This window comes from Cyprinodon variegatus, unplaced genomic scaffold (genome assembly GCF_000732505.1).
Source record: "Cyprinodon variegatus isolate N-32 unplaced genomic scaffold, C_variegatus-1.0 Scaffold1093, whole genome shotgun sequence".
NCBI lineage: Eukaryota > Metazoa > Chordata > Actinopteri > Cyprinodontiformes > Cyprinodontidae > Cyprinodon > Cyprinodon variegatus.
Window position 1 is genome coordinate 43,199 of NW_015151546.1, and position 16,795 is coordinate 59,993.

Below are 16,795 nucleotides of genomic sequence, written 5' to 3' on the forward strand. Positions count from 1 at the left end.
GGATGGATGGATGGATGGATGGATGATGGATGGATGGATGGATGGATGGATGGATGGATGGATGGATGGATGGATAAATGGTTGGGAGGATGGATGAATGGTTGGATGCTGGGGTGAACTGATGGATGGATGGGTGGATGAAGGGAGGGATGGATGGATGGATGATGGATGCATGGTTGGAAGGAGTGATGGATGGTTGGAAGAATGAATGGTTGGATGCAAGAGTGAACTGATGGATGGATGGGTGGATGGATGGATGGATGGATAAATGGTTGGGAGGATGGATGGATGGATAAATGGATGGATGAATAAATGGTTGGGAGGATGGATGGATGGATGGATAAATGGTTGGGAGGATGGATGGATGGATAAATGGATGGATGGTTGGGAGGATGGATGGATGGATGGATGGATGGACAAACTGAAGCATCAGACTGAACCTGTTGACTCAGTGAGACTCTGAGGTTTTGGTATCATCCAGTGTTAAAGTCACTGAGCAGCAGGTTTTATTTGTCATAGAGCTCCTCAGCATGTAGAGACATTTATCCTGCTTAAAGCTGATTATTGAAGCTGAACTAAAAACCAAATTAGACATTCAGTTATTCTGCAGTTTATTCTGCAGACTAAATCAGCTGCTGTTGTCTTTCTACCATGTCTTTCTTATCCAACCTCTCCATCACCTCAAGACGCTTAAAAGATGCTGCCATCTGATTGAGCCCGTCTACTATTTAACAAAATAAATGTTTCGGTTTATTATGTAAAAGGACCAGTGGAGCAAAGAAGAGGAAAAGCTGCTGCTTTTAATACCAGGAGACCTCATCCTGATTTAAACATGGCTCCCATTTCAACTTTTAGACATGAAAACTCATCAGGTAAATCAGGAAATTAAAAGTAACACCAACTGTTCTTTTAAATTATTTATCTAATCCTACAATTCATGCTACACAGGGTTATGTTCATGTGGATTTCATGGGCGTATCCACAGCATATTTAGCAGGCAATACATGAGACATTAAAAATATGGATGGCAATATGAAATTTACCAGATTAGATTTGAAACATACAGCAAGTCTTGAAAGGGACATCATTTCATATACTAAGAGATTTATTTAAGTCCTGACTAACCAATTAAAATTAAAATCTTTGTTTATTTTATGAACCACTAAATGAAGCTATATATTCAGATAAACAAGATAAATGTTTCTCTACACCTGATCTTGTTTTGTTCAAATATATCTTTATTTCTGTCATGTTGCACTTAAACCTATTTTACCAAAAAAACAAAGAAAAATAATAACTACCGAAATACAGCAGCAACTTTAAAGCAATCAAACATGAATGCGAAATTATATATTTCAATACATTAAAGAGACAGAACGGTCTGTCTGACTAAAACATGGAGCAGAGAAGGTGATGCCTCCTTCTTCCTTCACTGATTTAATTGAGAAATCAGTTTTTTATTTGTGAAGCAAAAGATTTCTACTTTAACATGAAGTTGGGCCTAAAAGCTTTCATGATCTGAAAATAAAAGTGCTGAACAAACATAAACAAAACTAATCAGATTAAATCCAATCAGCCTCTTAATCCAACGTTTGACCAAAGTTCATGTTTAATCACTTGATTACTTCTTTTCTTAAAGGAAACAGAAATTTGGAACAAATCAGTTTAAATTGATTTTAAAAAACAGTTCACTGGAGATTTAAACTGTGGGAATAAAAGTGCGACAGATTCGGCTGCAAAAGAAGAACATCTATTAAACGGCGAGACTTGGAGTGAGCGACAACTTTCTGTGTGGTTTTCATAATTGTAGGGGATGAAAAAGGAGAAGCTCCAAGAATGTGAAGCATCACAAGTATTTGGTTGTTTGAACGATGAAGACACAAAGGGCAGTGAAGCCCGACGGTAACCCAGACAGGAAGGTGGGCTCTGGGAGTCCAGGTGAAGGTCAGGTGAGACAGTTTGGTGCTGAAGCGACACATCAGTGATTCTGATGATTATGAGGAACCCTGGAGGAACCGGAGCAGATTCAAGGTCATTTCTGATGCCTGCTGCATATCAGAAGAATTTAAATTAATCAGCCATGATTTATTAATAAATTAATTGCATCTGATTAAAAAACATTTTAAGAAGAAATGCTAATTCTAGATCTCTAAATAAATGCTTATCACAAACTTCTGGTGAGAAAGAAAAGGTTAATGATAAATACTTTCATAGAGCTTCTGCTGCTCTGGCCTATAAAGCTGGATAGGTTCTCATGGTCACATTTAGGGGGTGAAATAAATAAAATATTGCAAAACAAAAATTGTTCACTAGTTCTTTTGAATCTTATGTTCTGATAAAGTCTGTTAGAAAAAGTGTTGCAGAGCTAATGAGCTTCAATACAATAAAATTATATCTAATAATAGAGGCAACATCAATAGAAAATAGGAATAAAATCCTCAAAACAACTAAAAATCTGTGGGAAATTGGTCTTCATGGGATGATTTTATGATTTTTTTCCTGATAAATTTCAAGAATTTGGGGGTAAAACGAAGAAAGTTTGATTCCCTTCTGGGTGGTCGCCGTCCTTCACTGAATCTTCATGCACTGCTGGTTATGAACCAAATCTGCAGGTGTTTGAGCAGAACATGCTAGATAGCATCTTTTTATGGACTGACTGGAATATTTCAGAAACAACTGACATCCTTCATGCATGAAAAAGCTTCACTGTGGAATAAGATGGAGTGCCTGAACCTGAAGTTCAACACCTGGTTCCCAAAGGAATCATCTGGAGCATTAAAACAAACCAGGGGGAGGAGAAATAAACTATTACATCTGATAAACTCTGAAGTTAAACAGATTACAAAGATGTTAGTTGAGCTGAAACATCGGAAAACCAAGAAAAACATATTTTTTTTAATTAATGTAAATGTTGTTCAATAATTATTTATGTAAAAAGAAACATGATTGATTTATTTCAACAGGAGAGATTTTGGTTTTACTTTAATAAAGGAGATAATCTGTGCATCACTGCCCTGAGCTCTAATGACAGGAATCCCAACATCTGGAGCTTCAGGTTGATCAGCTGCATGATAGCAAAAACAAAAGATAGAAACCATCATGAAATATATTAAAATCTTATAAGAGATTAACATGAAGACTTTTGAAATTATCATAAAGAAATATAATATCTTATTTTAATCAGAAAACCATGTTTTCTCCTTAGTTTACAATAAAAATTTCAGCATCTGAAACAGACTTTTCTTATTTCCATCAGCTGGTATTAATTATAACATTAGTTTACATTTATTTATGTAATATTTTCAGATAAACTAAAGTATTTAAAAAAATAAATCTGACATTGAGTAATTTCCTGAACATTAAAGAGTTAATCTCAAGGCTGACTGCAGGTCCATCTCCACGGCCATGGAGCTGACTGACTGAGGGACTCCTGAAGTCAGTGAGGAATGCACCAGAGGAGAGGGAGGGAATGTACCACAGGGGTGTTGAGGAAGGGGGGCAGGGTGGCAGCAGAGGAAACGGGAGGTGGGGGGGGACAGTGGAGCCTTTTGTGAGACAGGAAGCTGCTGGGAGCTGGGTCCTCTTTCTGGGTACAGTGGAGGAGAGGACAGAAATCTGTGAAAGAAGGACGATGGATGATGAGGAGAAATGAAGCTGAGGGACAGAAACTAACAAGGATAAAAATGTTAATAATGTAAAAATGTGATGCACCAATTTATCAGCAGTAAAAGAAATCCACAGATTTGCATTTGATTGATTGGCTGCAACCATCGATCAGCAGGTCAACCACTAAGAAGAACATTATTTTTGTCTAAACTATAAATTACAAATATATTTCTTTGCAAGTAAAAGAACCAATAGTAAATTTTTGATGCTCCTCAAAAAAAAAGTCAGACAAAGATTTACTTTTTACTTTTAGTTGGAGAGACAGATAAAGATGAAAGAAATAAACATTGATGCATATTTGGGATCATTTAAATTCTCTCCTTTTTTGTTGGAGTTAAACTCTAATCTTTATCAGGGAACAAGCCGAACATGCGTTCATACACACAATAGATTCTAATTACATTTTGTTACATATAAATCCTTCATTAAAGGACCTGAATGAAAACTGGAGTTCGGTTTTAGCCTCTAAATGTTCTATGCGTCTTTAGTAGAGAAAGGATCAAGAAAATGACAGAAAACTTATGGAGCATTTTGGTTTTTAACTAAAGCACATATTTATTTTTTCCAAATGTGTCAATGTTATTAATTCTTAATAAAATAGTTATTTCAATTTATTTGGAATCTTTACAGTATTATTTAATCATATTGATGATCCTGTACCCTTTGTAACATATCTGCCTCCTTTACATGGTAATCCTATAAACCAGTTATCTGGTGCTGTGGTACCTAAAGAATAGGGTAAATGGTACATCTTTCTCAGGGTGGTGTATAAACCACCACAGCTAACCCGTTACTCTACAGGCCTCCTGAAGGCCAAAGGAGGGAACATCCACATGGAACCACCAGTCCAGGTCTGATGGAAAATGAGAAAGATGGCAGAGCAGGAAGAGTTAGCTCACAGTTTCAGCTACTACAGCTAGAAACCACTGATTATGGCTGATTATGTAGGTGAAATAATGGACTCAGACCAGAACCTTCAGAGGAACATAAAAGCAGTTACTAATTCAGCCTTTTATCACCTGAACAACATCTCCAGGATGAAAGGACCAATGTCCAAGCAGGATCTAGTAAACCTCATTCATGTATTAATCTTTCATAGGTTTGCCTAAAAAGCCCATCAAACAGCTACAGCTGATCCAAAACGCTGCTGCCTGTGTTCTTACTAGAGCTAAGAAAGTAGAGCACATCAGCCTGGTTCTCAAGTCCTTCCACTGGCTCCCTGTAGCTCAGAGAATATTTAAAATCTTTCTGTTAGTCTATAAATCACTGAATGGATCAGCACCTCAATACAAAACAGATCTGCTGTCAGTGGATCAACCACCCAGACCACTCTGGTCTTCTAGTTACAGCCTACCAGTACACCCAGAACTAGAACCAAACATAAAGAAACAGCATTTAGTTCCTTTGCTCCACTGATTTGGAACAAACTCCCAGAGGATTGGAAATTGCTCAGAATGAAGGAGCAGAATCCAGTGTTCCATCATGATCCTGACTGGATTTCTTTAAAGGATTTCCACTGGAAGGAGACCCAAAATAGGCCGGCTGGACTTTATATCTATTCTGGCTTTGGAACATCTTTGGATTCCTGAAAATGAGCTGAAAATCTAATGAGAAAGCAGAATATCTGGGTTTTCCTCTTGGACCTGTAATCTCATTGACTCAGGTATCAGATAAACTTTAAAGTGGATCTAAAGATGCTCCTACCTGTTCAACCACTGACCCACAATCAGACACCAGAACCGGTTTTGGTCAAAATTAAACCATTGGTTAAGGGTTCTGGATATGATTAATTTTCAATTTCAAATATATAAACTCAGCCTGATTTGGATGGAACTAGAATCAGAGCTCTGTGGATCTTACTGCCATGATTCAGAAGGCAAAAACATTCAAGGAGAGAAAAACAATTAGTTAATAATTTCTAAAGGAAAAGACAGAACATGGAGAAATGATTTGTCCACAGATGCTGCGGCTGCTTAATGAGGTCAGGGAAAAGCAGCAGTAAAAACAATCTGAACTATTTCCAGAACGTCAGAACTTTGAAGTTAGCAGAGCTTTTCATCTGAGCCTCGGTTCAGTCCATCCGGGCTGCTACAGTTCAACAAAACACGCACATACCGAGGCGGCGGCATTAAAACGTGTGGCGTGTGCTTTAGCACCCTCCCTCTTCCTTTTCTTGTCTTTTTCTTTTTCATCACCACCTTCCTCCCTGATTTCCCCTCCTGGTAAACAGGCAGAAGCTCATTAATGGACCCAGACACAAACGAGCCAGTCTGCCTCCATTAGGTCTCGATAATGTTAAAGAAATATTCAGAAATTTCCAAAGTGTTTTCTGGATAAATTTAATCGACTTGTTCATCTTGGAAGGTTTTAACATTTTATGAAAATAAGCAGCAGTAATAAATCTGATTAATTTTGCCAATGAAAGATGTAGGCAACACCTGCATGAATATCCAGGACTAATCTGAGTAATTGATTTCTGTAATTTAGCTTTAAGCTAATAAATATATCTCCACACAGGAAGTTTAATGGAGCTACAAAAGGATCGTCTTTATGATGAACAGGAGAGGAACAAAGTGTTCACTGCAAAGTTATGGGGAAAGAGTCTGACTAAACATCTCTGCAACACCAAGGATGAGGAACAGAGAGCAGATAAAGATCTTAAAAACTTATGAGTTTCTTCCTGTTTCCATTTAGGAACATCCTCCTATTGATAAGGAACTGATTTATCTGAATCTTTTCTCCGCAGTAAAGAGAGAAAATTATCTGATCTGCAGATAAAATTAAGTAGCATCAGTTCTGACCAGGAGCCTCCCATTAAAACCAGTAAACATTTTCTAATCCACTGGTTTTCTAAACATCGGTGAGGGGGAAGGAAAATGTCTCACATGAAAAACTGAAAGACAGGAAGTTTGATCTTAAACAGCTCTGCATGATTTCTAGAAAGTATTCAATATCAATACTTTGCTGAAAATAATTATAAAGTTATTATTTAGGTTCTTCTTGTTTCCTCCCAGTAAACATTGTACTCATCTATCAGAGAGCTTTAGCAGCTCAGCTACAGAAGAAATATTCCTGGTTTTGAGGAAAAATTGAAGTCCATTTAACTGCCGCAGCAATAGATGTGAAATTATTAGCTCCTATTTAACATGTGGGGTTGCAGTAATGTAGCACTGATTTTTATATAATAACTGGTTGTACTGTCCAGCTCTGGTGTGGAACCTGCTGTAGCTTCACTGTATTAGGAGTCAGAACATCTAAGAACCTATGATGATAAACCTCCAACCACAACCTAAATGTTTTGTGGCTCTGAAGCTTAGTCATAATCACTGATTTATTTCTATTAGGGAATTATTTATGTCCATTTTTGGAGCATCTGCTCTGCAGAATAAGAGACACACCCTAAGTTTTAAATAGATGTGAGTCACGTCTGAATTTCTCAAATCTATAGTATATCTAATCTAATCTATAATCTAACGAGCCCACAGCAGAAATTCTGAAACACTTTAATAACATAAAAAAAATCATAAGGTTTCTAGAGATAAATGTTTAAATTTGAAATATTATACAGTCCTTATGGAGATAAATGTCAATTATGGGCTTTGATTATATATTTGGACCAAATAATTTTCCAAAGTGGAATGATTATACAAAATCAAACTTTATTTTAACAGTTTTAACTTATTTTGAATTTTTTTTTCCCTATAAAAAGGTAAAATTGATTTGAACTCTCTCAAATGAAGTTATGATGCTGATGATAATGAGTTATTCCTTAATAACCTGAGGAAACTAACAAAGATCTATATTTAACCTTTATTATCGTAGTTTTTTGGGGTAAATTGTGACTATAATAAAAGCATCAACGTAAAAAAAAACTAAAGTCATTAGAGTTCAAATCAAAGTTAAATCTCAGGTCTTTTCAAATATAAACATCTGTAATTAGGATCAAGTCATCAAGCCAAAGTCCAATTACTTCTAAGGTACAGCTGTAAATCTATAGATATATTTTTAAAATATCTTGAGGATTTGCCCTATAAAGTCATTATTCTGAAACAAAAAATAAAAGTTTCAAATGAATTAAAGCTCCGAACCAATCAGAGCTTCACACCAATGATCAGTTCTTACATGTTTGACTCTAAATCATGTTTTAACATCGACATTCATGTCAGAAGGGGAGGATTTAGGCGGCTGCAAACAAACACTGTAATCATACTTTCCAATTCTCCATAAAGTACAGCTTGCAGCACAGCTTTTCTTTTTAACGTTTTTATAATGACTGAACATCAATGGCTGCAAACATAACAGCCTCCCTTAAATTCTGACCTATTTTTCTTTTCAAGTATTTCAGTCTGATTCCTTGATTACAAAGACCAACTGTCCTCAAATGTAAAATGACATTTTTCTGTGCTTCACCCTCAATTAGCTCTCTACAGGAGGAGCTCTCAGTCATCTAAATGTACCTTGGCTCTGATTTAGTCTGTGTTTGCTTAAAAACACTGAGCGTATGATTACAGCTGAGAGAACATGGGGACAGCGGGTGACCAGTCATTCGGTTTGGCTGAAATCCGTCAGTCATTCAGAGGATCTGTCCTCCCTTCACTGACTGCATCTTCAAGTTTAAAGGAGATTTAAAATAGTTCAAGAAATTGATTCTGACATTATTGAAATATAAATCTGTTTATAAAAACTTTTGTTCTTTTTTCATCACTTCGATATTGTCATCAGATCAGGTTTTATAAGATGTAAAAAGCTGAACCGGTTGAATATTTGAAGGTTTGTGCAAATATACAATTATTTGGTTAATTATAAATAATAAATCATGTTTAAAACTGCTACAAACCAGCAAATCTCTGAGTTCAAACAGTGTTTATGCTGTTTATTTCCCTACTTTACATGACTGAACACCAGATAACACCAAGCTTCAAAGCCAGCTTAGAAACCACCTCGTCTGCAGAAAACAGCATCAACTGAGCTCTGTTCTCTACAGGTGTGTGTTTCAGTGTGGGGTACCTCCACCACTCAGTACCCCGGTGGTTCGCTGGTGCCAAGTGACTTCAAACACCGCTCAGTTATTCGGTGCACAGCAATAACATTCAGCTGGTGAAAAGTGACATTTTTGCAGAAATTAAGAGGAATTTGACCCCAGGCATAAAGGTGTCTTTCTACAGAGCTCAGCCTCACATACCACAGCTTGGGGGTGGAGGGTGGAGCAGGGAGGAAAACCGAGCCAGGAGGGCTGAGCAGATACCCAGGAAGGACTGTCAGGTTGGCAGGAGGAAGAGGAGGATGCAAGATAATATAGAATTAAAAAAAATAAGATTGTAACGACAAACAGGAAAACGAACAATCTAAAACTGTGAACTATAAGTAAATGTTTTGATTTTAAGCTCCTAACTTTAAAGCTGAAAATCTAGTAAATCTTTGCTTAATACATTTTAGCTAATTTAAAAACATTAGGTGGAAATTATCTTTAAAAATTTCTTATTTTTAACTTTCGCCTTAACCTGTAACTCTCTAGGTTAGAGGCTGATGCTGCTTTTCTAAATCTGCTGCTGCTGACTTGGCTGAAATAGTCTGCTGGTCCTGAACAGAGAGGTCATTGTGCTTCCTCCATCTGCTGGCAGCAGCTGGTACTGCAGGAAAAAAACCCACTGAGGCAGTTTGGAGCAAAAACCTGCTACCTGGATGAATAATTAATATATAGTTCTCCTCGTCTACTTATTTTAACCAGGAAATTGATGATTAGCTCATGATTTATATTGCACATACTCTGACTGCAAAAAAAAAAACTTGAATGTAATTTGGTGTCCAGAAAACCAAACAAATTAAGCATCAGTTTAATGGTGCAACAATAATGTGTAGTTGTGGTTAATAGTATGTTAAGTGTGTCTGGTTTTACTGTTGGTAATGATAAGGTGGACATGGAAATGAATAGTTGCTGAACATAATAGAGAACAGATTCATCCTCATAACTCTGTTGTGTTTTATCAGGGTTTCAGCAGAGGGAACAGAGGCAGCATTGTTGGGGGAAGTTTTCTCTGCTCTAATCTCAGCTGTGCTGCATCCTTTTAGGTGGAGTGCGGCCAAACAGGTGTGGAAGGAACATGGAAAAAAGTTGCTGCTAAGGAGAAATTACAGAGGAGGAGATAAGAGGAGGTGGAGAGAAGTTGGCAGCTTATTAGGATGAAAGCTCAGCACTCCCTCTAGAGGCTAATAGGTGGAAGTGCAGGGGCAGTGGTCAGCTGGGGCCCTGGGGTCCTGCTGGACTGAGGAGGGGATCAGGTTTCCAGGAAACTGTAGAAGAAAACTTCAATCTGATCACTGCTTGTGTTTTAAGTGGATCCTGAAACGATTCCAGCCTGAATTTATTAGTTATTTTCTATTAATAGAAGGACTGGTCTCTAATGCGGCTGCAAACTTCTGATTATTTTTTCCTTTTAATAACAAATGAGAAACTCTTCAAATACAGTATTAAAACTTTTACTCAGACATGATACAACAAACAGAAACAAGATTCAGAATTAATGACTGAAAAAAAAAAACAAACGATATTATTCTTTTTTTCTTCTTCTTTCAATCCCCAAAAATAAAAGTCAATTAGCTCCACCAGTAAAACGGAGTAAAATACAAACGGGACCAGAAAAACAGACACAAGAGAAACAGACGAATCAAACAGAAGAGTGATAGAGTCAGGTCGGGTTTTTTTTTTCTTTTCAGTTCTTGCATTTGTTTTAATACTCGTAGTAAAGAAACGGTGGATAGCATAGGTTGAATTTATGGAGACGAGAAACAAGACAAAGAAACACTGTGAAAGTTTTTTTAAGATGAAGAGTAAACGATTAAGGAAGATCCTAGATCTACTGGAAAATATTTTTTTTCTTCAGTTTTTCCTCTTGATCAATAACTGAACACCTGATCCATCTTGTTTAACTTCTTTCCTCCCTCTTTGTCTCAGCAGACCTTTACGTAGCCAAAAACCAGAAACACCGCCGTCCCTCAGGAGGGCGGCCATTTTGAATCAGTCCTTTCTATCGGGTTCCTTCACTGTAGCCACGTCTTGGTCTGGGTTTCTTCTCTGCTCTTCCTCTAAAGCTACAACCACAGTTTCTACAGCTCCCAACTACGCTCACACTCCAACCAGAGAAGATCAGGTCCAGGGTTAGTCTGGCTCTATCTAATCACTCCTTATTTGCATTTCTCTCATATATTTGTTATCAGGTCGTGGGACCCTATAAAGCACCAAATGATCAGCTTGAGCACCCAGAGGGGTCCTCGCCCAGGACCAGCCCTCTCCACACAAGCTGCCATTTCCATTCCTATTAGGGCCCCTGTTCAGAAACTACTGATGCTAGCGTTAGAGCACTGTCTTCACCGTGCTGCACAAGAATCACGATTTACACAAACGAAGAGGGCAGAGTGGCCCAAGAACAAAGATGGCTGCAGACAGCTTGGCAGTGATTGAGAACTGTGAGGGTGACGGTCTGAAGGCTGCATAGCTCACTCTGAACCTCTACGGTTGAACCAGCCTCGGCTCTGAGGGGGTACAACGGCGCCGCCCTGTCTGATCGGGTCACCCAGTCTAATAAAAAATAAGATAAAAATCCTTTCGATTAAATCTCTACTCATAAAACACAAGAAAATGTAACAAAGATGGCGACGGCAATGCTGCTACGCAGTCAACAGGTGGCAGCATGCGTCTGCCTTGAGTGCACACTCGCAATGACGAACATTTGTGGGAGGGGCGGTGCGATGCGGCGGTGATCGCGGATCGTCGCAGCTCTGCCGTCAAGTAAAGTAAGCAAAGAGGAAACAGGCGGCTCTGAATCCTCTTCTCTACGGTTTCCCCCCACATCAGCAAAACGCTTCACATCCTCAAACGGTCCAGAAACCGCAAGGTTCCCAACGCAAAGCTGCTAGCTTTCAGCTACGGCAACTGAGATGGGTCAGAACAATGCCAGGAGGTGATTTTATTTTTAATAAAGCTTCGGCTCAACATCCCGGCTGATTTTTTCTTGACGACCCCCAGCGTGTCACAGCCAGAGTTACAGTTTCTGCCAGTTAAAACATGAAGCTGCAGATTAATGAAAATATGCATAAAAACATGGCCACACAGCCAGTAAACGCCTGCCTGCTCAGTGGCCTAGCTTAAAAACCTGCACCGCTCCATAGCTTTTATCACTGTGTTTATAATCTTCCGAAGCTAAGCTGTCAGCTAAATATTGAAAACAATATAGAAACCTAAAGCAAAAACAAACATGACTGCTGAATGGAGGGATGTAGAACACTTTACTGCTAATTAACACCAAATAACAGATCAATAAACACGATGCGCGTGTTACAAGATAACTGTAACTGTTCTCATCCTCATCCCTGGTTATGAACACGTTAAATTATTCACGACAGGAAGCTCCAACAGAAGAGAGGAAAAACTTTATGCTAGCAGGTTTCCAACAGTTGGCTTCAGGACTCAAAGCTGCATCGGCTCGTTTTCCCGCATCCTAAAGCACTGAGACCCTGATGAGGGTGGAGGTTATGAACACGCCTCCATCTTTCTTTACTCTGTCATCAGAAGCCGACTTTTCTGCAAATAATGGAAACAGCAAAAATTAAACCAAACATCTGACAGATGGAAGCAAAACTAAAACCAGGCAGCGCTCTAAGGTCAACTTTCCTAAATTATTAAGAGTAAATCTTACAGGTCAGCTGCAATCCTCACATCACAGCAATAAGTCGGCCGAACGTTCAAAGAATCAGGATCTGATCCTCTCATCATCTTCAGATTGTGAACCTGATAGCTTCCAACAATTAGGATCTCCCTAAAGATGAGTCTGAGCGTAAGAAAAAAAGTCGTTCTCTACCAGAATGAGGCCGGTGAACATTTTATACTTAAAGACAACAAAGCTGATGGAGAACAGGCTAGATCTACGTCTGATTTGTCTGAGTTCTTGCATACTGTATTTGCATTGATGTGAATGTGCAGGTCATTAAAGACCAGGTTAATGATTTAGCACCTGGAAGAGGACAGCTGGACCTCTTCACGAGAAGGAAAACTGCAAAACATGTTCTGATTTCTATCAAATCTGTTGGCGAAGGAGGCAGCTGAATACTTTAGATTATCGACACTCTGCCGGGGGGGAGCGGAGGCCTGTGCTCCCCGGTGCTGCTCACATTTTGAGGGCGTGTGGAGGGTTTTTTCTTCTCAACGCTTCGTAGCTGCATTTGACTTTTTTTTTTTCTTCACAATTTTTTTTCTTTAAATCACAGTAAACATCAAGTGCTATAATGTCGAGAAGAATCCAGCCAATCGGGTTACTGGGAAGGACAGGAAACGTTGGCAGACGCTGGTGCAAAAAGCAGCAATGAGGTGTGGTTTTGGCCCTGGTCAGTTTCAGGTTTTTTGTGATTTCAAGAGATAAAAACGTCACGTTTTAATTGAAAAAAAAAAAAAAAAAGCAGAAAATAGAAGTTTAAATTTTTCGAAGCCACATGTTTTACTCCAAGTGTGAGCAGGCCTTTGTTTCTGCACAACATCTTTTTTTTGGTATTATTTACAGCTATTGTACAAAAGATTCAAGCCAACACACAGAAAAGTCCAAATCCACAGGTAGTAGGTGTAGGATTTTCATCACACGGTGGAGCAGATTACAGCTCAAGATGTAATCCAAACATCGGTTCATAGTTTATCCATCTACAGCCGACCAGTTCTGTGAAACATCTGCAGTTTCACCGAGGTCCATGCCGTCAACGGGGGGGATTAAAATATACTTTTCCTGACTTTCTCATTAATTCTGTTTCCATTTCCAGCTCTGCTCCCGATTCTTTACGAAAAACAAGCGCTCAGCTCCTGGTTAAGCAAACGGAGCAGAGCGGAGTCACATCAGTTAAACATCCAAAGCATTCGGTCCAAGGACACTTTAAAGGTCAAAGGTCAGGCGATCTGACCACACACTCTGTCTGATTATATACATGATTACTTAGAGGGATCAGAAAACGATTTCCTCTCTCGCTGGATCAGAGCTGGTTTGGTCGTTAGGGCAGATTCTCATCAACAACCAGGAAAGTTGCTAGTTCCAATTCCCCGGCGTGGCTTACATCTGCCCTGGAAAAAACAATCATTCATGGGACGTAATGAGGAAACCCTACACTTAGTACCTTCAAGTTCATCTCAGGTGTTCAGGGGGGGGCAGGTGGTCATTTTTAGGGGAGAGGTACATTTACACAGTTACAACTCACAAAAGTGCATCAATGACCACCAGGCGGGGGAGGTGGGGGATAGAACAGGAACAAATACTTTTTTTTTTTTCAACTTTCCATGAAGCTTTACTTCCTGTAAGCTTCAAGCGTCTTAAAATGCCAAACATCCTCAAAGTTGGAGATAAAAATCTAAACTTAGAAATAAAATAAAAACAAAATAATTCAAGTCATTCTTCCTTTCTAACGAAGCCCGCTGTGCGCATCAGGGTTGGAGGGACTCTGTTCCGTAAACAGAGCGCTCCCAGCCCTCTTTTCCTGGATTTCAATGCCTTAAAAAGCGCTCATTTTATGAGTACAGTACTTCAAAAATAGAAACTCGAGCAAGTGTCAGCATATCAAGAAAAAAAACAAAAACAATACTATGTTTACCTGATTGAATAAATTCGCTCTGATGATGTGTTTGCATGTTCTTTAAAGAAGATTTAGTTTGGATGGTGGATTCAAATGCTACGCATCTGATCTCCAGCTAAAATCATCAACTAATAACTAACCAGCTCCTTCTGACAGACAGAGCAGCTAGAAGAGGCTGTAAGGAACCAAAGGAGGAAAAAAAACACCAGTTATGCAGAAGCAAAAATCCCACTGTGAGATGAAAGGTGTGAAAACTGAAGTCTAACATAGATTAAGACATTTCCTGGATGTGTGGGATCCTTCCCGGAGTCGACGCCATCGGAGAAGAAAGCCGATTATGGAAAACAAGTGAAAATCCATGCGTGTGTGTTAGCATTAGCAAATATTAACTTCAAGCCTTTTCTGTGGGGGTTGTTAGATCGTTCAGTTCGTGTGTCCAGTTTCATGAATGTCTGAACGGATAATTAAGCGTGGTGACAGGAAATGTGTGCGTGTGTGTGTCTGTGTGTAAAAGCTGGTACATTAAAACCAGCAGGTGCTGCAGTTAAGAAAGGCCCAACAGGAGGAGCCGGCGAGCAGACGCTGGAGGTCATGGGGGGGTCATCCTGGTGTGCGTCGGATCCTGACCGGTCTGTACGCGGCTCCCTTAAGTCAGCTGGTGAGGCGCCTCCAGCATCTCCATCAGGAAGGTGTCGATGGGCGTGTCGCCGATCAGTTTAAAGAAGAACAGATGCTCCAGGCACTTCAGACCGATGGAGCGCAGTGCTGGGAGTCGGAGGAGGAGCTTAGCAAACCTAGATGGAGCAGAAACGGGTCAGATGGGTAAACAGCAGCAGAAACGTTAAGAAAAATCATAAATCCAGACATTGAAGGAGATAATAAACATCTTCTAAAAGTTCCTTCCATGTTCTACTGTACCTGCCCTGCTGATCCGGGTACTTCTGTTTGCAATAAGCTTCAAGAGACGCATACACTCTCTCTCTGAGGAGCTCCACCTCACTGGGGTTGGATAAACCCTTGGCATCTGTCACCGGAGAGGAAAATAAAGCATCAGTATAGAAATCCAAACCCAATTCACTGGTTTCCCATCAGAACATGACCAGAACCTCTGCATTAGATGCAGCAGCAGCGTGTACCTGGGTTAAAGAGAATGATAGCACGGAGGCAGCCCAGCTCTGTCTTGTCCATCTGCATGTCTCTCATTTTGCTAACAAGCTCTGTCAGAACCCTGAAGAGAGAAGAGATATGCAGTAGGATGGTGCAAACAGAGAGGGGGGGTGGAGGTCATTCAAAGTTAAGAACCAGGAGAGAGAAAAAGAGCAAAACATTAAGAAAAGAGAGAAAGATGAGTCCATGGGCCCACATGGTCGAACAGAAAACTGCTTCTCAATGCTTTTTCACAGGAAGTATGGTTTGGCTGAACTGCTGGTTCTGAACTGCTGGTTGTGAATTAGGAGGAAAAATAAAAACTGTTTAAACCCAAAGTGGTTTAAACAAGATGGCTGGTCTTTTTCCAACAGATTTACTATGAGGTGCATAAAGATCTTTAGTAAAAACGTCAGACGTTCAAACTGAGAACCGATGAGGAAACCGTAACAAAAAACATGTTAAATAATATTTCGATTTTCTAATCCTAAAGCGAAATATTTTTAACTCAGCCAGTTTTAAATAAACTATAGCTAATATTTGAAATGTAATAAACCTAAGACTTTATTACAGCTGGACCAGTATAGCTCCAGTTTTATGTCTGCAGTTTTAGGAATTACAGCTTTTACATAACTCTTCATCTAACTGTAGTTTGTTATCAACATCAGCCCTATCGTCTCCACTAGTCTGACATTTTAAACCAGATCCCTGTGGTTTATTGTTAAAATATTAACATAGGAACAAACACATATTTGCAGTCATTTTATTAAGTAAGCCTTAAAATAGGAGAAAATAAACCAAACTGTTGTATGTTGAGTATTAGAGAATATTCATCAAGTGGAGATCCTTATTAAGGATGACATTTTAACTAAATTATCATCTTATTAAAGCTACAGTGTTTAATTTTCATTGACCTCTAATGGTCAGATAACACCGCTTCTCCCTCTCTGACAATACGGAGGTCATCGTGGTACAAAATGGATGACGAGGAAAGTGATGACGAGGTTCGTTAACATAGATAACTTTATAAATAGTATTTCTTTGGTCTGTGGAGGATATAGATTTCATATAAACCAAACATGATGACGATCTCAACAGTCACTAGTTTATCAGCTCTGAGATGCCGTAGAGCAAAGATGTCTGCCTCCATATTCAATTATAAATAACAATTTCTAAGGCAACATAAATATTAAGAGATTTTCAGTTCGTAGATGATATAAATAACATAGTTATGTATAATACATTAAATTTCTGTTAGAAAATTGTTGCAATTATTACACACTGTAGCTTTAAGGCACAAGTCATGAATGCTGTAATCCCTCGGTTCTCAAAGTGTGTGGCGCGACCCACTGGTGGGGAATTGAGACGTGACAGGTGGGGC

General features: G+C 39.1%; 1 protein-coding gene across 4 annotated transcripts in view; it reads right to left on the reverse strand.

Moving 5' to 3' along the window:
- Nucleotides 1–10,369: 10,369 nt before the first annotated feature.
- Nucleotides 10,370–16,795, reverse strand: part of LOC107101420 (retinoic acid receptor RXR-beta-A) — a 21,360-nt gene continuing 14,934 nt past the window's right edge. For all 4 annotated transcript variants that reach the window (XM_015400322.1, XM_015400320.1, XM_015400324.1 and 1 more), the window contains 3 exons: nt 15,405–15,496; nt 15,187–15,292; nt 10,370–15,062 (listed from right to left, as the gene is read on the reverse strand). In XM_015400322.1, coding sequence (XP_015255808.1) covers nt 14,915–15,062; nt 15,187–15,292; nt 15,405–15,496 — 346 coding nt within the window. In that variant the 3' untranslated portion in view covers nt 10,370–14,914. The remainder of the gene's footprint in view (nt 15,063–15,186; nt 15,293–15,404; nt 15,497–16,795) is intronic.